A 21,094-nucleotide genomic window follows, 5' to 3' on the forward strand; every position below is an offset into this window, starting at 1 on the left:
TTCTTATGCCTTTCTGATGATCTCAAGTTAGGATTTCAGTCCCCCCCCAACAAACAACAGATCCAAAGTCCCTAGATTCTTCAGTCCACATCAAAGAGCTTCACTTGAGCTACCCCACCTGAATCTACCTTTGCAAAGGAGTTGTACAAGCCCCGGTCTGCAAAATCAATAAAACTCATTGACAAGCGGCTTCTAGGACAGCCCTGGAAAGAGAGTTAAATCCGTCTGTAGCAATCTGCCTCTGCAGTTCCTTCTTTCATCAGGTGGCCCGGCTGGAACATGAGGTCAACGATAAACGACTGAGGCGGAATCAGAAGGCCGGGTATTCCCAAGGGAGCCTCGGCAACCAATTTCACTTCATTCCATGCTCTGGTGTACTCTCCGCGGACTAAGATGCAACCGATGCCGATTCTGTCTGCTAAAACCTATGTAAGGAAGCAACCACACGACAATGTCTGTTCGCTTCCCATATTCTCTTGCATCTGTTGTTTGAGCCTTAATTGTTGAAGTATTAAAAGCATTTTGAGTTTACTAAATATCAGTTTCCTGTCAGGCAAAGACCTGGGGTGCCTTTCTGTAGGCATTCTAGTTATACTCACTATTGAAGATGGTTAGTAGGAAGAAGTGAGTGATGTTCACATAACACTCATCTGAAGGTAAAATAAGACTAAATGTGAAGCTGAATGATTGAAACTGAGTGCCAAACTAGACATGATGGCAACCATGAGTTCCACCTGTGGCTGCCACTGGAATTTTAGGGAAGAAGCCCCGGTCTGCAAAATCAATAAAACTCATTGACAAGCAGCTTCTAGGACAGCCCTGGAAAGAGAGTTAAATCCGTCTGTAGCAAGAGAATATCGACGTTTAAGCCAGTATATTGAAACATACACAAAATGTTTCAGGGTTTTTTTTAAATGTGCAATGTCAACAGTAATTTTTTCCATTTAGAAAGCTGGGTGACTAATTACATTTACCTTGAAAAGCAAAGCCCGATGGTAGAAGGTCCCTTTGTTGATCTTTCCAATAGGCACAACGTTACATTTAAGTTCAAATTCAATTTCACTTATGTGAAGTTCCCAGCTGAATTCATGTAGCTTGTCTCTTTCAATCACGCCACCCATCTTCTCTGCAACAAACCTGTTTTAAAATCCACCAAGGAAAATTTAAAACCATGTTCATAACTTTACTCCAGCATTCTGTAGTAGAAAAAAAAAACCCAACCCACATAACATTACTATCTATGTACAGCTTACAATGGATCGGTTTCATGATCCTAGTTGTTACGGAAGTGGTCTCTCTCTCTGAATACCCCAGTTGATGCAACCACACCAGAGGATCCCGAAGATGCCACACCCACCCAGCTCCAGCCAAACATCACATGAAAACAAATCACAATGTGCCTAGCACTCTAGAATTTTGCCTCCTTAGTTCTCCCCACTGCAACAGCATTGAACTGGGGTGAATGGCTTTGGTCCTTTGTTTGTATGTGATGTAACTTGAAACACTGAGTTCTCCAGACTAGTTGACCTTTTTGTCAGTGCTTACTTCTAATAAGACAGATCATGTTGCACCTAAATAGTATAGAGACAGAGAGCTTCTACTTGGCTGTTTCCCACGCCAGTAACACGTGTTGGAAGTAATCACATGGACAAGTAATGAAGTTGCTTTCCGTGCCGGCATCCTTAATGCAGTCAAGTGGAAGCAACTACTCTGTTGGTACCGTACAAACCAGCCCTTAGGCTCTCAGTATACCAAATCTGCAGGGCAAATAAAAATGTACTATCATCGTAGCTATTCTAATTTTTATTAGCCTCGTTCTTTGAGTATGCTGAATGTTGCCAGACAAATTAAAATGCTAATCTGACTTTTTGTAGGTCATCTATTCACATTATCTTTATAGGCCAAGCCACTCCAGCGCTTCTAGAAATTATTCCAGTGTGCAGCAGCCAAACTGCAATCCATACAATATATGCTTTTTTAATCTGCCAGGTGGCCTCCTCTGTGCCAGCAGCTCACATCCGGAAGAGACAACGTGTGAGACATGAAAGCACTGTATGGCGTTTGTTCCCCTGAACCTGTTCACAAGAAAATACGTATAGGGGTGGGAGACAAACAGCCCAACCCAAAGAGCACCTTTGCTGCAGTAAGCATTTGGGCTAGGATAAGGAGCTGTGGTGACTCAAGTGGGTAAGGCGCTGAACTGCAGGCTGTGGAAGGTCGGTAGTTCAGCAGTTCGAGACCTGAGTGCGCCGCATGACGGAGTGAGCTTCCGTCTCTAGTTCCAGCTCCTGCCAACCTAGCAGTTTGAAAGCAAGAAATTGAAAGTAGATAAATAGGTACCACTTCAGTGGGAAGGTAACAGCATTCCCCGCACCTTGGTGTTTAGTCATGCCAGCCACATGGCCACGGAAACATCTTCGGACAGCGCTGGCTCTTCAGCTTTGAAATGGAGATGAGCACCGCAACCCTAGAGTCGGATTCGACTGGCTTTCGAGCAAGGGAACCTTTACCTTTTAAGGCAGCCACTTCCCCATTGCAGCCAATGACACTGCAATGGGATGATGAGTTCATCCACACTTGTGAGCTTGTCACACTCATGTTACAAGGAGGGGTTGGTCTTTTGTGAGAGTCTCCACTGCCGGCTGCAGCACTGTAGCTTCCAAACAGTGGTTCCACTTGTCATAGAAATGGATGGACAGAGGGGACAGCAGAGCACGATGGAGGGAGAGGGGGACTGAGGATGGAGCAATGATGTGGCCGTGGTGAATAAGCTACACTAAAGACATCCTATTTGGCTCAAATTTAGTGGCAACTTGCTATAATGAGATGGTAATCACAAGGCAGTGTAACAGGATGGGCAAGCTCCACTTACCAAATGCAGGGGGTGCTGCAGCAGCTACTGTGACACTGGTTACTCATATAATGTATCTGCCACTTTGCAGATGTATAGGAACACAAGGCGGACAGAATTCAGGTAGCAGAGCAGCTCATATGTGTATGGCAAGGATTATTGTCAGCTTGAGTGCACCTTGTCTGTCGTAATTCCTAAGCCTCGCAGGCATGAGCACTTTCAGCCCACACCCAGTTTGGCATGCACAAGCCCACTGAAACCAATTAGGGAGACCTACAGTAAAATGATCTACCTGGAAAAGAGCGAGAGTCCAGCAGCACCTTAAAGACTAACAAAAATTTGTGGCAGGGTACGAGCTTTCATGAGTCACCGCTCACTTCTTCAGATACCATCAGGATCCACCTGGATTTCAAGTGTTTAAAAATTGTTCACTCTACATAATATTGGGGTTTCATAATTTCTTTCTTACTTGGTTTCTTTTTCTTTACAGTCCAGCACAATTTATGGACAATACAATTTTAACAAAAACTTAAAACTCATTATAAACCATACATTGTGTTAAATTCTTTAGTCTTCCATACCCACCTTCAGTGCTCTCCTCCATACGTGCCCCAGAGGTCCACATTTCCCTTCCAGTTTCCAGAACCACAAGTGGTCCAGGGTTTTCTTCTGTACATTTTCCCTAGACAGTGCGTTTATGGCAGAGCTTATGCTTGTCTCACTTTTTGTGCAATGCAGAACTCATTTTAAGAGCTTACAAGTGGGCGACCCACAAGAAGAGCTCATTTCCTTACTCCCTCTTACTCTTCTTCTCCCCCCCCCACAAAAAAGTGCCTACAACCTCTCCTCACTACCTTTTCTCTCTCCTCCCTTCTTCAGCTTTCCCTCCATTGGCAGTCCTTCTCCTTCTTTCTGTCCCATCTATCTATACACCTTGTACTGTTTCTTTCTCCCTCCATTTTCCTCTTCCCCTTCCCTCATCTTCAGCTTTCTCCTTTTTTGTTCCTCCCCCTCCATCTGTACCTTTGCTTCCTCCTATCTTTTACCATTTTTAGTCTGTCTCTCCCTCCCCCTGCACTGACACTAAACTGAGGCTTGAAAGCCTTGGCAGCTCATAGTTGGGGGTTGCCTAGCAACCCCCAAATGGCCACAGTGACTAAACTGAAATCCGACAAGATGGAAGTTATGCTGGTTGGGAAGGAAGTGCTAATGAGGATTTTGGTCAACACATTTCTAAAGCTGAATGTAGTTTCTAGGTTTTCCAGCCAGTGTGGGGACCTGGAGATCTCCTGCAATTACAACTGGTTTCCAAAGCTACAGAGACTCCAGTTCCCCTGGATAAAATGGCTGCCTTGGAGGATGGAATCTATGCCATTATTCCCTGCTTAGGTACCTCCCCTCCCCAAACCCTGCCTTCCCAAGTACCACCCTCTAATCTCCAGGAGTTTCCCAACCTGGAGTTGACAACCCTATACCCTCACATGTCTATACAACACTAGTATTCTGGTACTCACTGTGCAAGTGCTACAACCTGTTGTTTGGTGGATGCTAGCGGCAGAATTGTTTTGGAAGCCTCAGTGATGCAATCCAGTAAGATGGGGTCAAAGGGGGGAAGCCATATGGCCTTTTCAGGAACCTCTTCGGCTACTTTATGCGCATGCTCCGCTTCTTCTTCTTTTGGTTTCTCTTCTTCTTTTTTTCCTTTCCCTTTTCTTTTATTAGAAAAATGACAAATCTGTGAAGAATCTTTGTGTTTCCAAAGCCCTGATTCTAGCTGTAGAAACAGCACTGACAGGCTTGCCTGCTTGCTTCTGGAGAGAATATGTTTTCTTATTACATGCACTTCAATCTCTTTCAGAATTCCCTGTATCTTTACAATACATTGCACAAGCTTTGTGTTGCCAAGCCAGTACCAGTGTTCTTGTGTTCCTTGAAATACCACACCTACTATTTTCTACTGCCAGGATGCCAGCTCAGAAAGGGAAATCCGAAAAGAGCTCATATCCTGTTGGAGATTGGCAAGTTTATTTATAGAAACAAGTAAATATACAGCAGATTATTTCCCCTTACAAGTGAGAACTCCTAAGCCATCTTTGAAACATGGTGATAAGGTAAATGCAGTATGAACTGAACATTATATGAAAAGTGCCAGCAGGTGTTCTGATGATTGCATCAGCTAGGGAAACTACAGCCAACATTGCAAACATTGCTGCCACTTTGATCTCTCCACCACATGGGTCACATGTCAAGACGCATAAGGCCTTAAGATGGTCTGGATCTATTTACATGTAGGGGAAAACACTGTATGGACCAGTTCTGTGATAGTCACATAATTCATTTTCAAAATTGCTGGTGTATACTAAGGCAACTATATTTTAAAAGAAATTTAAAAGAGGACAAAATGTGTTCCTCAGGCCTCTTGTGGAAATACTCTTCTTATCTGTGCCTCAGTACAACATTTGTTTCATGGGAGCTAAGAAACAGGCAACATGGTGGGTGTTCTCCAGTGGGTCTTAGTAGTCTTGAACTGGGAGAGAAAGCCAACATAATACAGTTAATGGCTATTAGATTAAAACTGTGGAAGAGCAGGATCAGATATGCTCTCAGACATGAAGCTTTCTCGGTGCTCAAGGGCCATTCATTCGCCTAACCTATCCCACAAGGTTGTTGAGAAGATAATTTGGCAAGGAGAGAACCACACAGAGGAATTAAACTCCCTGGGAGTGAAGAGTGGCATATAAATGTATACGCAGAAATGTACAGATGGATTCACTTATCTATAACCCTTGAGATGCCCACTGAGTCTGACAGTCCTTTTGCAGGTGAGGTTAATTTGCATTACCATACCTGTAAGGCAATGCTAGCACTCATGAAACCACATAATGTGGCTTTTATAGTATTGATGGTGAAACAAGCTGTAGAAGCATAGCTGTGAAAGAAACAACTTGATGCTCTGTATACTTGGTCACTTAAGAATAATAATGGTTCCATGAATGCAAAGGCTCTCCATTTAAAAGCAAGCAACATAAAATTTTAAAAGCAAGCAAAAAAACCTTCCAAAACAAAAAACTCCTCAAAGCTACTCAGCTGGGCAAATGTGAAAACAAGTTGCTCTTAACTGCTTTCGTATATGCCCCACTGATTTTCTGAATGAAAGCTATGGAAATTATGGATGTTTCACTGCAAAGCTTGTACTCCACATTCTCTCCGTTTAAGTTCTATATCATACTGGTAAGCTAGATAGGGATCTTCTATTCCTAGCCAATATGAGGATGGGAGTCCTGCATAAATGTTTGACTTCAGTACTTTCCTGTATAGCAGTTGTAAAACATCAATGGAAAAAACACCAGCCAAAGCATCAGGAGTTTATATATTTTAAAGCACTAATTTGCAGTGTTGGTGCTGTTAATATATACTACCCATCTGGTGGAAATGTATCAGGGCAGTAAAATATGGGGAAATGGTTGCTATAATGATTTCAAAAGGAACTACATATAATATGGAAATGATATCAGACTTATTATTGAATTATGTAAGCTTTATTCCTAAGAAGTATAAAATAGTTATTTTATTCACAAAAACATGGAAATTTAAGAAAATTCCAACAAGGAGATATTTCTTAGATAAAATTAAGGAATATTATCTATTTGTTAGGCTTACAGCATTACAGATGGAGGAAGATGTATAGGTCTCAGATTTAGCATGGCATGAAGTTTTGTTACGAATGGAACAGATTATGTAACTTTCTTTTTCAAATGAAAATAATTGAAAGTTAAATATGTATATATACTGCCTATCTATACTGATACAATAAGAACACTTTGAAACAACAAAAAAATGCCTGCATTTCCAAGTGGCTATGAGAAAGGGAAGGAGAGTTAAGTGCTGGGTTAACCACGCACAGTTTCCTGCAGATTTTCAAAGTAGTAAGCCTTTAGTCTTGATTTAGGATTCTGTGCCTGCCTTACACATTCTTTTTCCTCTGGTGTATTTATTCTGCAGCTACATTTTTTTTTAAATGTACTTTTCTAAATTGGGTTGGAATGTCACTTGTGATTTGTGGGGGTTGGTGCCCACGGTTTTATTAAAGTAGCATCCAGCAAGTAACTTCCATTTAAATCCTCATGGTTCAGGTTTTGTGCATGCATTTTAGTGTTAGTTCAAAGGGACCAGAAAGGAACACAGAAAGGGGGAAACCCACTGTTGAAACTGACCAGACTTTTTCTGAAACTGAGAAGCAGCTGTGAAGTCCCATTTTCCATTTGCTGATCACTATAGTATTCTCTGCTGTGTTATTGGCCTCCATGAAAAATGGGAAAGTCACATGATCTCATAATTTGAGGGAATATGTTGTGTGTACAGAATACACAGTAGAACACACTGACACTGGCATTGCAAGCTGTGATTGTTGGCAACATGTGTGTGTGCATGCATATGCCTGTGCAAAATCAGCTGCAACTCCACCATGCTTTGCACAGGGCTGCAATTTGTATGGAGGAGGAGTCCTCTGGCAGAAGCTCCAGATAACTTTTTTAGTCTTGTGCCACTAAACTGAAAAAAATGGGGTGGTATTTTTGCCGATGCCCTAGCGCAGTTGCATAGTAATGCTAATTGCCTGTCCTTCCTTGCAAATCTGCGTGGTTTTCTCTTTATGATTCTCTAATTTGATCGTGCACACTGTTTGTGATATTGGTAGTTTTTTAAAGCCTGTCCTGTGCGGATTGCATTCTTCCTCTAAATGGATCAATCCCAAGCAATTCTTAAGTTCAGTGGTTTGCAGAAGGTCCATGTGGCTCAGCCGCCATTTTAATGTTAGGCTTTCAGAGACTACCAAAATGGTTCCCCCATAAAATTTTGTTCACTAAACTATTAAAGGGAAAAAAGCTTTAGGCTTCCCATCCCAGTGTCGCACTCTCTCTTGCTCTTTACATCTCATGTCAATTTCATTTCATCTCATGTCAATTTCATTCTGCGCTGACAATCCCCCCTTGTTATTTTATTTGCATGCAGCACTGAAATCCCCCCCCCTTTGCACTGGGGACACTTGTGCAGCTCCTTTTAAACTTTCCCCCATTATTTTTTTTATTCAATAATCTGAGACTAGCGATAGTCTCATATCACTAGACTCATTCCGCTTGTAAAAGTTTTTTTTTAAAAATGAGGGGGGGAATTGCACTTGTACACTGATGAAGGGGGGAGGATGGCAGAAGGTGCAGAGTGGGTGGAATGACCTTGATGTGGGCAGGAAGTGACCTTCAAGGGGCAGGAAAAGGGAGGGAGAATCCAAAGGAATCTGTATGCTTTTGAATTAACTTTGCCTTGGAAGTGAAACAAGGGGGAATTTGGCACAAAAGCAGTCTCAGAAAACTCAGGGAAACAGTGACCAGAAAGCGAACTAAATGCTGAATATAAGAAAATCAATGCAGAATGACAAAGAAACCCTGACAGACATGCACGGTGAAAGTGAAGGAAAACACCAGTGCATAATAGGTCATAGTCAGAAGTCACCATCAAGTATGTATGTGCCACACTGTAAGCTTTTAAGAAGCTCATATGTGGCTCCAGGTGACCTGAATCCATCAAATTATGTGGAATGTGAACCAGGTTTAATATCATTTGGCCATATTTACTGAATACTAAGAAGCTATAGTAAAAAATTCTTGATGTAACTAAAAAAACCCAAATGGGCTCCAGACAGATTAGCAAAAGTGGCTTTTTAAAAAAGAGCCACGCATACCATTCAACTAAAACAGATAGGTGATTTCCTGTAATTAATACTGTTCTCCAAGGCTGTTGCTGATATGCACTTACATACAGCAAGGTTATGACATCAGTCAAGCAATGGCCCTCTGCCTAGATTTATACAGGCAGTTTGGATTTATATTTTATGCTTTAATTCACTGAGAATGTTACTATGTTCAGAAACATTCTGGTCCTTCTGGAGCACAAACCTATGTTTGCAGGCTCTAGGACTCTGGGGCTACAGAGGAATATGATAGAGGCAAACCATCGGAGAAGTGGGGCCTCCCTGTCTCAGAGCCGAGTTTCAACTTCATAACATGGCAGCTGTCCTTTACAGAGCCCCTTCGTTGAGTAAAGCAATTGCCTCAAAAATATATCTGGGCTATGCACAAATCAGAAATAAGGCATTTCGAGGCAGTAATGAACAAGAATGGATGTGCAGTCTTTACAGAGAAGAATTGGTGTACAGCCAAGACCCAAACCATTTCTCTAGGCTTGGTACAATATGACCCCCCCATACAACTCCATCCCATACATGCAATCTCATAAATAATGAAAAGGAACATCTATTTAATTAGCAAAACAACAAAACTAGACTGTTTCATGGTAACGACCTTGTAACCTGGGCTGGTGGCCCCTGGACCACAGGGAGAATGCAGTCATTTCCTCCCCTCTCCATATTTGGGCCCTAGGTATCACTCTATATTTCCATTTCAACATGTCCCTAAGCATTCAGGGTGTGGCCTTACAATAAATGATGACATTTTGTATCCAGCTGCTGTTCCGCTTACAGAAGAGGGGGAGTGGGAGCTCATCTGATTCCCCACCTCACTACAGGGTTTTATCTGCAAGGGTCCCATGAAGACAACCAACAGCTATTCAGGGGTCACAGAGTGTTGCTGGGGGGTAAACGGAAAGTGGGGACTGACCTTCTTCTGGCACCAGAAAACCGACAGGATCCAACTAATAAAATATAGTAAATATAAATAATAATAACATGGAATGCAGAGCATGATGGTCAGTTGCTTGACTGCCCTGACAAAATCAAGACCATCAGCCTTCTTGTCCCAACTTGATGGGAGAACTTCGGAACATACACATCCCAGCCCTAAGACCCCCATGACTCCATGAAACTGAAAATGTTCCATTGAACAGAGTGTGGCTTCACATATGATACATTTCCGATAGGTATTAGCACTTCTCTGTAGGAAAAAAATGTCCGTATTGTATTCATCATGAATGACCACTTTGAATGACTTTAGTTTACAGCATATAAATCTTCTACAGACAGACTGGAAAGCTACAACCAGTTGTGACTTCCTATCATGTGTATGCATGTAAAACATATCTGCACATGATCATTAAACACAAATAGTTTTCCTGCTGTGTTTCCCCCACGTTATCAGTGTAGGAAAGTTACCATGTTTGCCATGACCCAAAGGAGGCAGGGAACTCTAGTTTCTGCCTGCCTCCAGAATCAAAGCGGGTTGAAGCACACAGCCATCTTGAATCCATATACAAGCCTGATTTAGAAATAGTTGCATTTATTAAAACTGTTCACTTTTTGCCCTCCGGCTCTAAATAAAAATAAAGTTAGATCATTCAAATTATAGTACCTTGATCCTTTCTCTCTAGTGCTGCCTTTGCTGAGTGAAGAAGACCGTCCCGGAGAGTCTGGCTTTTCCTCCGCTGAGCTATCAAAATTACAAAGTCATTCCCCGTTTCTCCTTGATTTCATTAGAAATTCTTAAGGGGTTTGCACACACGATACACAGAGGTCAACGTTAGTGGTACCGTGAGTCAGCAGTACATTCCCAGCAAAATCCATGGCAAAATAAAGGTTGTCATAAAGCGGGTCTCCCTAGCTTTCAGATAACATATCAGACATGATCCCACATTTACATCAAATGCCACCCTAATTACCAGTCAAATAACAAAACATCACAACAGTTTGTTTGCACTTCAGCTGTGCTGACATCATCACAGAATAAACTGTCCCACATTAGAATACACTTTCTTAAAATGAGAATTTAATGGGGATTGCCCAACCTCAGCATCACTCTTTAGTGCTCTGGGGGAACCAACACCACATTTGACTCTACTGCATTGCCCAGTATAAAATGGGCATATTTTATGCACACTGGTATACTCTGAATTCACCATGGGAAGTGGCCATGACTCAGTCGGTGACTCAGTACAGCACACTCTTTGATGCAGAATAACCCAAGGCTTATCCCTGGCAATTCCTGGCAAAGGGTTTCAAGAAAGCAGCAAGTTCTGGGAGAGACCTTTTTCTGTGACCCTGGGGAATTGTTGCCAGTCAGAGTAGGGTCACTGGCCTGATATGATATGAGACCGATTCATACATATTGCCAGGTGCAGCCAGGTCCTAGAGCTTCTTAACACCAGTACTAAGAAGGAAAAAGATATCCCGTCTAGCTATTTTTTCATGCTTTCCTAAAAAAACACCAGGGTTTCTATTCTGTCCAGTCCACAGTGAAGAGTAGCAAGAGGAAATTAATCTGACTATGGAACATTACTGATCACCCTTTCTATTATATAATAGACATAACATGGAAAGTACTCAGCTATAGAGGGTAAGGCATGTGTTCAAGGTTGCCAGCACTAATAATATAACATATTGGCAACTAAATCTTGGAGGCAGCAAGAACACAGTTAACCAAATATGTACAAGTACTATAATTTGTTTTAACGGCTGTATTACTGAAAGGTCTGTTGGCTGTATAAAAATTTGATGAGAAGCATAATGGCAACAAACTCCTTTGTCAATAAAAGTTTTCTTCTTGCACTCATCATTATTTCCACATTTCTTAAATGCCAGCCAAATAAAGCAACAGTTAATAGTGTCATCAGCAGAAGAATAAATCCTTACTTACTATTTATTTCCTGGGGAATTACCCTCCCCATAATAACTGGCTTTATATAATGGAAGAATATGAGACAGGACCGGGGGAAGGGGGGGGAGATGCAGCTGCTAAAATAAGGTACGAAAATAAATGATAAGAATGGCCAGTTCAATGCATGTTAAGCTTGAATACAGATGTGCAATAGGGGAAAATGTACACATAAAGGGTTGTTGGCAAAATTATTATTTCATAGTTCTTTTATCCTGATTTCCACTTCTATGTTTATGATTCCTATTTTATATATAACTTGCATTTTTGAGATGCCAAGGGACAACAGTAGGAAAAAGTAAAACAACAGAAATAAAACAGTTGTCCAGGGTGGGGTTAACTTTTCTCCTGCCCTTCATGCCATTTTCCTGGGAAAGCCCCACCCAACTGCTAACATACCCAACCCAAAGACAGGCACCACATTGTACCCATCTGTTTTTTCTTACCATGACTAATACCAACTCCCCTGGGGAGATGTATAGTTTCATTTCTGAACCCTGCCAGTTAAAAGAAATCTTAATCTTCTTAGCTGTTCTTTTGTCTGCTTCAGGCTGAGGTGTGTTTCATGGATATTTCTGTACTGTTTTTATGTTCCTGATATATTTTTAATGGCTTGTTTTGTTTTTATATTGATAATGTAGGATGATTTCATTGCATTGTTTTTAGTTTTAAGCCACCTCTAGCATGATTCAAGAGAGCTGGCATAAAATTTTCCTATATCGATTCCCACACATCAAGCAGACCACATACTGGATTTGATTTTTGGGATGGGGATATATGTGGATCTGATGGCTACAGATGTAGTCCCATGGTCTGACCACTTCGCCCTGAAGGTCCGGCTGAACATACTGCGCCTGCTCTGTTTAGGCAGCCAGCGTATTTATTCTCGCCTGTGGAGCCAAATGGACCATAGGCGGCTTCAGGAAGCTCTACGGGATCTGACACCCCCTGGCAGCTCATTGGATGAGCTGGTGGAGGGATGGGAACACCAGCTCTCCAAAGCCATTGACAAGATCACCCCCCCAGCCCCCTCTATACCCTTGTACCAAAGCAGCACCTTGGTATACCTCAGAACTGCAGAGGATGAAATAGGAGCTTAGACGGTTAGAGCGAAGGTGGCAGTGCACTCATGATGATGCGTCACGAACATCTTATAGGACGCTTATGAAAGCCTATGACATCAGGGCCCTGTGGGATCTTTTCCAATTCTGCAGAGCCTGTAAGACAGAGCTGTTCCACCAGGCCTTCGGCTGAGGCAGCGGATGTCTACATATGGCCTTCCTGAGGTTTCTGCCACCCATTTTAACAACTGTTGGCCTTTATCTGTATCTTATTATAGGCCAGAACCTCTCGCAACCATTAAAAATCTGTACTGTAAGACTGTGACCACCATTTTAATGTATACGATAGTTTTAAATATTTTAATTATCTATATATCTAATAGCCAAGGTGCCCCCTGCGTGCGGATATCTAAATCCGCACATCGGGGGCACTTGGGGGGCAGAGAGATTTTCCTGCACATTTGGGGCAGTCCCCAGATGTGCAGAAAAATCTGAAATCTATAAAAAAACTCTAAGTATCCCCCCAAAAGTAAAATAGCATTCCCTATGCATGTACAGATAACACTCTGACAACTGTCTCGCCGCCTCCTCCACTGCCATGGGGGGGGGGGAGAAGCCTTGGCCGGCCGGCGGCCATAAGCTGTTCAAGACTCGTTGCTGCTGCCCGGGGGTCATGCATTGCTGTCGGGAGGGGGGAAGAGGGAGAAGGCTGGGCTCACCTGCTGCTGCTTCTCTTGCTTCTGTAAGCCGGGAGCTGTGGGGAATACTCCCCCCCACGAGTATCGCAGGTCCCACTTCTTGTTTATTCTGTTAATGAAATGCTGCTTTGCATTGTTCACATGTTGTTGTTACCCACCCTGAGCCCACTCGTGGGAAGGGTGGGCTATAAATATGAATAAAATAAATAAATAAATAAAAATAATCAATGAATTTGTGAAGGTGGCCCATGAACCAAAACCTCATCAGCCAGGCAGGAAAAGAAAACAGCAACAATCTTTTCCCAGGACATCCTTTCCTTTTGGAAAGGCCATTGCTATTGAAAAATGGGGCTCCTTCTCAATGCAGCCTCAACAATCAGAAGATGGCTACAGATATACAGAAAGATTTATCTGTAAAGTGTAAGCCCAGCAAATCTGTCAAGTAAATCTGTAAATTGCAGGACTGCCTTGGGTCCTGAGATGCTGGGGAGAAAGGTGAGCATATAAATATTTTAAATAAACAAACCTGTAAATTATCTGTAAAAGATATGCCTGACAAAATAGCACACTAGAAGCTGCATGATAAACAAGCCTTGAACACAATGTGCTTAGCGTTAGAGAATACTGTGAAATTGCTGTCAGGAGCAGACTGGGGAGAAAAAACGGCCCTGCACAAGGGTCCTGCTCCCTGCCTTGTCCAGCCCTACCCTCAAAATGGAGGTGTTAAGAGTATCTGCAAGTTCTCTCCATGATGTCACGAAAGAGTTAACATGTTTGTTTCCTGTGCTAATTGGTAGTTTAATAGCTAGAACCAATGGGGCATCGAATAGAAGTTCCCGGGCTAGAAGCCTGGTCATTGGCCAATTTGTAATTGGGAGATAGAGCCTGAGTTTTGGCATGAAGGCATTTTGGGATTGTTTATTGTTTTATTCCTCCATGTAACCCTTCCTATTCTTTAGTAAACTTTATTTTAGCTAATTCACACATGTGTGCTGCATTATTGTTTTTATGTGCCAAAAGAAGGAAGGGAAAGAAGGAGAGCCAACCAGCCACATACTTTGCATGGATTGGTTGGGCACCTCCTGCAGCTCTTCCAGGCCTGGGCATGGCCATCCGCAAGCTGTGCCTGGCTTGCCCAGGCTGGGAGCAGCATTTCTTGTGACTTGCATGGCCCTTCTTCCTTGGGCTGGATGGGTGCCAAGTGAGAGGGACGCCATTGGCCCACCAGGCAACTCCCCAGTGCCTGTAAGGACTAGTCTGCCCTGACTGATGTCCTTGGAGTGGATTTGGACTGCAGTGACACACCTGGTTGAAGTTAGGGCCTCTCTCAAAAGGATGTTAATGTTAGGCCGCCGTCTGACTGAGAACCAGTTTGGTGTAGTGGTTAAGTGCGCAGACTCAAATCTGGGAGGACTGGGTTTGATTCCCCACTCCTCCACTTGCACCTGCTGGATGACCTTGGGCAAGCCATAATTCTGTCAAGAGCTGTTCTTGAAAAAGAGCAGTTTCTCTCAGAGGTCTCTCAGCCCCACCTATCTCATAGGGTGCCTGTTGTGGGGAGGGGGAGGGAAAGGAGTTTGTAAGCTGCTCTGAGACTACCTTGGGTAGTGAAGGGCAGGGTATAAATCCAATCTCTTCTCTTCTTCTTCTCTTAAGTCAACGGCCTTGTTAGGTGAATGGACTTGAAGCACCAGCTGATATACCCTGAATGGCTGCTAATCATTAGGAGGTGGTCTGCTGATACCTCCGACCTTGCAGAAGGTGAGATCTCCCAGTTGAGGTAAGCAGGCAGCAGTGGTGTGTGTGTGTGCATGTGTGTGTGAAGGAAATAATGATTTCGGAGTCTGAAACAGAGAAACAGAGAGAGAGAGATCAGGCAGACAGTAAGTCAGTGCTGCCTTAAGGTGCTGCTCCTAGAGGTATAAGGTCAGTCTCTCCCTCTCTTTGAGGACAGAAGATCTGCTTCCTTGTAGGGAATAAAGTAATATTCCAGTGATAACATAAGTCTCCAGTGCTCTCTCCTTCACAGGGACTAGGGTTACCAGGTCCCCCTGGCCACCAGCAGGGACCAAACCAAAGTAGCACTGTCTTGGAACTTCACCACTCAGGAAAGTGGGGAGAATGTAACAGTAGTTGTCTAATTTTAATTCTTCAGTCTACTTTCAGATGCTACTCTATCATCTCCTAGAAGCTTTCAAAAAGATTTTTTCATTGAATTCTGAACAACCTTCTTCACATTTAGAATCTGACACAGTTGGATAGGCAGAGTGATAGTACATACCTGGTTTTTTCTCTACTAGCTTTTCTGAAGGTACTGGTGCTTCGGGCATGAAGCTCATGTGATTTTTCCTCCGTTGTGGGAGGGACTTCACTGAAATGAATCAGGACACACGGCTGTCGCACAATACAGTAGCAGACAAATGGATAGCATGCTTACATAACAGGATAAATACATCTGCATGAACAAATATGTAAGTGTAGTGGGGAGGAATAGTCACGCTCTTGAGTCAAGAGGGAGGGGAAGGCTTGGTCTCAGCCATATTATGAAAAGTTTTTGGCTCATTGTGCAGGAAGCCAAATACCTCCCAGAGGAATGGACTGAGAACTTATTGAACCTTGAAGTCCATTGATGTGCAGTCTTTAAAAAGAGAAGTATCACTGGAGATTATGAAACCATCTGGCACTCCTTTGGGGTCATGCATTATAGACACTGCTTCTGTTTGTTTGTTTGCTTATTTATTTATTCAGATTTGTACCCCACCCCCCCTTCCATAGCATAGCTGTTCTTTTTCCTCTTTTTGTGTTTCTTCATCTTTTCCCTATTTCTTTCTCTATGTATGTCTAAGCCTGTGCATGTCTTGTATGTCTTCTTTGATTTCGATAACATGAATGCTTTTGTTTAAACTGTTAAGTGCTAGGGAAACTGGCAAATTGCTATGAACGCTTGAATCTTGTTCAACATGTGATATTCCTATACATTTTGATATTAAATTGATGCAAAGAACCAGATAGAACCAATGAGACAGTGTGGACGGGTTACATACAGCAGTGGAAGAAAGCAACCTCAGTCAGTGAGGGGCAAAGAAAAGGTTCTGAAGGTCAACTGAAGGACTTAGGACACAGTTGAAAGGGCTGGGAGGTATCTTGGTTGCTTCTGCCCACAGCAGTAATAGAAAGAGGAGATACTTGCAAATGGCAGAAGCCTACATTGTAGATAAGAACCTCTGTCTAGTTTGGGTTGTGTTAGAGGTTGTGAAGGAAGCTGAGGAACACCTCTGGAGCCTTCTTCTGAGGCCAAGGTCATATCAATCCATAAATCAGAAAGGGGATATGTGTTAAAATTCCTGTTATACAAATCAGTAGGTGTCAAAAATCAAATGATTTTTTAAAAAACCTGGATCTCAGTATTCTAAAGTCCAAACAACCCATGGTGACTGGGATCTGCGTTCGCATCCCCAGATGCATCCCCATTTTTTAACATAGTGGTATTATACATATACAAAAACAAAACACATGATGCTTGGCTGGATGCATGGCCCCTGAAAACCTCACACATTTGGCTACTGCAAATTAATTAAGTGAAACCATGCAGCGATAAGTATGAAGTCTCACTAAGCAAAGCATAGAATTCTTGCCATGAAGGAGAAACAGTATACTTTGATTAACCTAAACAACTTGGGGCCTATGTCCTTCTAAGAAAGTCTTCCTTCCTGCCTTATGTCCTCTTTAATCATGGAGCCTAAGGTGGCATATACAGGGTTCCGAGGAAGTATTCCATCCAATGAATTATCAGACCTAGACCTGCTTAGCTTTAATAAGGTTGCAGTATCACATACTTCCCAACTATACCATGATACATCATGATAGTATCACATACTTCCCAACTATACCATGATTCATCATACTACAGTCTTTTACAGTGTTTTCCAGTTGGCAAGTTAAAACAGCAAGAGCAGAGAGTAGAACACAGATCCCGGTCTTCAAAGGTCCAACAACTCCAGAACATCTTCCACAAATTATTTTTCTCTTTGGGCAGGCCTTTGGTGATCAGGGATGAGCAAATGTGTTTTCATCAGTATTGGTTTTAATAATCCTGTATGTGATCTATTCTTATTTTATCTATGGTGAGCCTTGGTGTGGGGAGAAATGGGGAGAAGTGAGTTGCTATAACAGGGTTGTGCACCTAAACTAGTATAGTGAGAAGAGTGTCAGATGGAGACTTGGACTTGAGAGAACTGAGTTCAAATCCCACTCAGTCATGACGCTAGACGGACCAACTTAACCTATTTCACAGGATCATTAAACAGTCAGACCTTAGAAGGAAGATAGAATATTAAAAGTAACAAAGAACATAACTCAATAAAATGGCTTATTGGTAGATGACATCATCTGTATGCAGAAGATCCTTGTTTGAACCCCAAGCATTTGTGATTAAAAAGGATCTTGGGTAGGAAGCCTGGGAATGGGACTGTCAGATCCCTAGCATCCCAAACTCTGAGACTCATGGGAGGAGGACTTTGTGATGCCACAGTGACCAGAAATACTAATGGCAGCATTTCTATACATGGCTAGAAACTGTACCGCACATGAATCTCTGTAGCCAGGACCATGTGGCTTTGAAGAGAAGTATTGTTTATCGCAATAGATAAATAACTATACAATAGAAATGAACTATGTGCCAAATGTAAAATGCAACTGAGCTCTTAGTGCCAGATTCTTGGCTCCAATCTCCTCTGTGTGTGCGTGTGTTTAGTAGTTTAGTAGTGCCCTAAGGATGAGCCCTAAATCCTAAGACCTGGCAATGTAGACATCACTGAGTTTTGGTCTGCCCAGTTTAAGTCAGCTCTGTGCATATCTTAAATTAAAATCAGAAGAGTGCTTAGCAGACTCACGCTTCTGGCGGTTTAGCATTCACTAAGATTATAGCACGACGGTCATTGAGTTCCTGAGCACTGAGTTCCTCCAGAGACAATAGTTTTATACCCCGTTTTACCTGTGGAGCAATTAGAATAAAGCATACCACATATTAAATTCAGATTCCACCTAAGCTGTTATCTACATCAATTCAGATGAAAAGCAAAATGTTTACAGATACAGCGAATTTTATCACATAAAATGTTTTGGTACAACAAAACAAACTCTTAAATGTTATTTAAAGTTTTGAATTAATTTCATTAATGGAAAATATGTTTTTTAATGCTTTCATGCTGCTAAATCCATTGTTCAACTTTTCAAAAAAAGACACACCAACGTGGTGTGTCTCTGTCTAGTAAAAAGTGAAGCACAATAAAAGAATGGTGTGGTTTTAAAAGCCTAATTGTATATATATATTACAATATAAAGACAACAATCAGTAATGTATGCAGCAAATACATACTGAATAGCATGGCAGTCCAGAAAAGCAAAGCAAAAGTAAATATTTCCAAAAAGCAAATCCCTGCCTATAACCCAGGCCCGGCCCGTAGCCACAGTGGGGCATTTTGTGCCAATGCCCCCCACCAAATTAGCCCTGCCCCAACACTTCCCATCCCTCCTGGTCCCCCCTCCATCCCCCTCATCCCTCTGGAGCTCACATGAGCTGCCGCACCTCTCCAACAGTCGGAGATGCGCAGGGGGAAGTCTTCTTCCTGATTCTGCAGCTGACTTTGGCTACAGAAGCAGGAAGAAAACCCAGCAAGTCTGCGCCTCTCCAACAGTCAGAGAGGCGTGGGGGGAGGTCTTCCTGCTTCCGCAGCCGACTTCAGCTGCAGAAGCAGGAAGAATACCCAACGAGCAAACTTTAGCTGCAGAAGGGATCCCTCTCTCTCTCCCACACCGCCCCCCCAGATTTCCAAACACCACACCACCCAAAATTTTCTGGCTATGGTCCTGATCCAGGCTCACCAGGATTCACCATTTCAAGGAAAACGATACATATTAAGAAGAGGCTCACAGTGCTGTTGGATGCTTTCTTTCCCAGCAGCATCAGGAGATGGTGACTAAGATAAAGTGAGAAGGGTCAGGCTGGGAAGGAGAGCACCCCACAGTCAAATTCCTGTGATCAAGGCAGTGCAGACTCTTTTCCACTGTGCAACTGTCTATCAGGAAGTTCATCATCACCCAACAGAAGGAAGGGGAGAAGGTGGCAGTGATGGACACCAACTGGTTCCAGTGGGCTTAGACTGGAGCAACTCCACCTAGGATTGTGATGGAAGAATGATAAGCGTAAGAAGGAATAAGCTGTTTCCTGGATGTGAAATTTTGCCTTGATATCAGTTCTCTGAGCCCTGCTGATCTAAACCCACTTCCTTGTCTAAGTAAGAAGAAGCAGATACTTAAGGCATTTTACCTGTCCATAATCATAGAACCCATCCAAAATTATATTATTGGATGCTAAATACCCCATTTGACTATATTTTTGGGGAAGATTGTGGTCGAGTATTTTATCCAAAGCCACTTCACTGAAGTTATTTTTTCGCCCAATTGACAAGTTAATTTCTTCAAGAATGTCTAAAGCACTGTTTGAAGGAAAAGAAAAAAGAGAAGGAAACATTATTGTATATACTCTAACCAATTTACTGCAAAAAAACAGTGTGCCCAATATGAATGTATGTGCTGTCAAATTACTACCAACTTACGGCAACCCCAGCAAGGGGTTTTCAAAACAAGTGAGAAGCAGAGGTGGCTTGCCAGCACCTTCCTCTGCAGAGTCTTCCTTGGTGGTCTCCTTTCCAGATACCAACCTTGCTTAGCTTCTGAGACCTGATGAGATCAGGCTATACCTTACCACCTTCCTCCCATATAAGTACCATATAGGGACACGATTATGCAGAATAGTGTCCCTATATGGTCTTGTATTCAGTCCATGGGAATTACATGGACTTCTGTCTCAGTCTCAGACTTTAATCATGTAGACCTAGGCCATTCTATGATAAAGAAACCAAAAAACATGAGTTTCTTGTAACTGCTGCAGCCTAGAAATCCAAGCAGACCAGAGGACTGCAACCCTCTGTTCAGTGCAAGGTGCTGGCTATTGCCTACAAAGTCCTTATCACCTGGAATCTACATAGCTACTGGAGACCAATGCTCCTAATAGGTACCACTAAGGTTACTCTGCTCAGCTGAATAATCACTGTTAAAAAGTCCATCTTGCTGACAAATTACATCTGTAACTTAGGAAGAACCTTTTCCGTGGTGGCCCCCATCTGGTGGCGCAGCCTGCCTGACACTGTCAGAGAGGTACCTACCCTGATGAGTTTTCAGAAGCAAAGTAAAACTGAATGATCTCAACCAGCATTTTGCTGATGAACTTGGCAAGAGCCTGGGCCAGAAGGGCTTATAAGAACTCTGGACTTGGCATGATGTTGCTGTCTGAGTTGTGCAGTTTGGTGTAGTGGTTAAGTGTGCGGACTCTAATCTGGGAGAACCGGGTTTGATTCCCCACTCCTCCACTTGCACCTGGCTGGATGACCTTGGGCAAGCCATAACTCTGGCACAGCTGTTCTTGAAAAAGAGCAGTTTCTGTCAAGAGTTCTCTCAGCCCCACCTACCTCACAGGGTGTCTGTTGTGGAGAGGGGAAGGGAAAGGAGTTTGTAAGCCGCTCTGAGACACCCTTGGGTAGTGAAGGGCGGGGTATAAATCCAATCTCTTCTCTTCTTCCATTCTGTTTGCTGCTGCATTTTATGTAACACAAGTGGGGGACCCGCGATACTCGCGGGAGAGGAGGACCTCCGCACCTATGAGGAAGAGGAGGAAGCAGCCGGAGGAGGTAAGTTCCCCCCCTATCCCGCCGGTTCCCCGTCTCCTCCACCCCCTGGGTTGATCTTCCCCTCCCCCTGCCCTGGAGC

At 42.9% G+C, this 21,094-nt stretch overlaps 1 protein-coding gene across 1 annotated transcript in view; it reads right to left on the minus strand.

Moving 5' to 3' along the window:
• Positions 1-215: 215 nt before the first annotated feature.
• The window catches only part of ARMC3 (armadillo repeat containing 3), a 72,086-nt gene continuing 51,207 nt past the window's right edge, over positions 216-21,094 (minus strand). Inside the window, 7 exon segments of the mRNA XM_015406957.1 lie at positions 216-425; positions 975-1,137; positions 4,366-4,563; positions 10,210-10,320; positions 15,549-15,638; positions 18,160-18,260; positions 19,596-19,764. Coding sequence (XP_015262443.1) covers positions 216-425; positions 975-1,137; positions 4,366-4,563; positions 10,210-10,320; positions 15,549-15,638; positions 18,160-18,260; positions 19,596-19,764 — 1,042 coding nt within the window.

Source organism: Gekko japonicus, unplaced genomic scaffold (assembly GCF_001447785.1).
Source record: "Gekko japonicus isolate JY-2015 unplaced genomic scaffold, Gekko_japonicus_V1.1 scaffold1483, whole genome shotgun sequence".
Classification (NCBI taxonomy): domain Eukaryota; kingdom Metazoa; phylum Chordata; class Lepidosauria; order Squamata; family Gekkonidae; genus Gekko; species Gekko japonicus.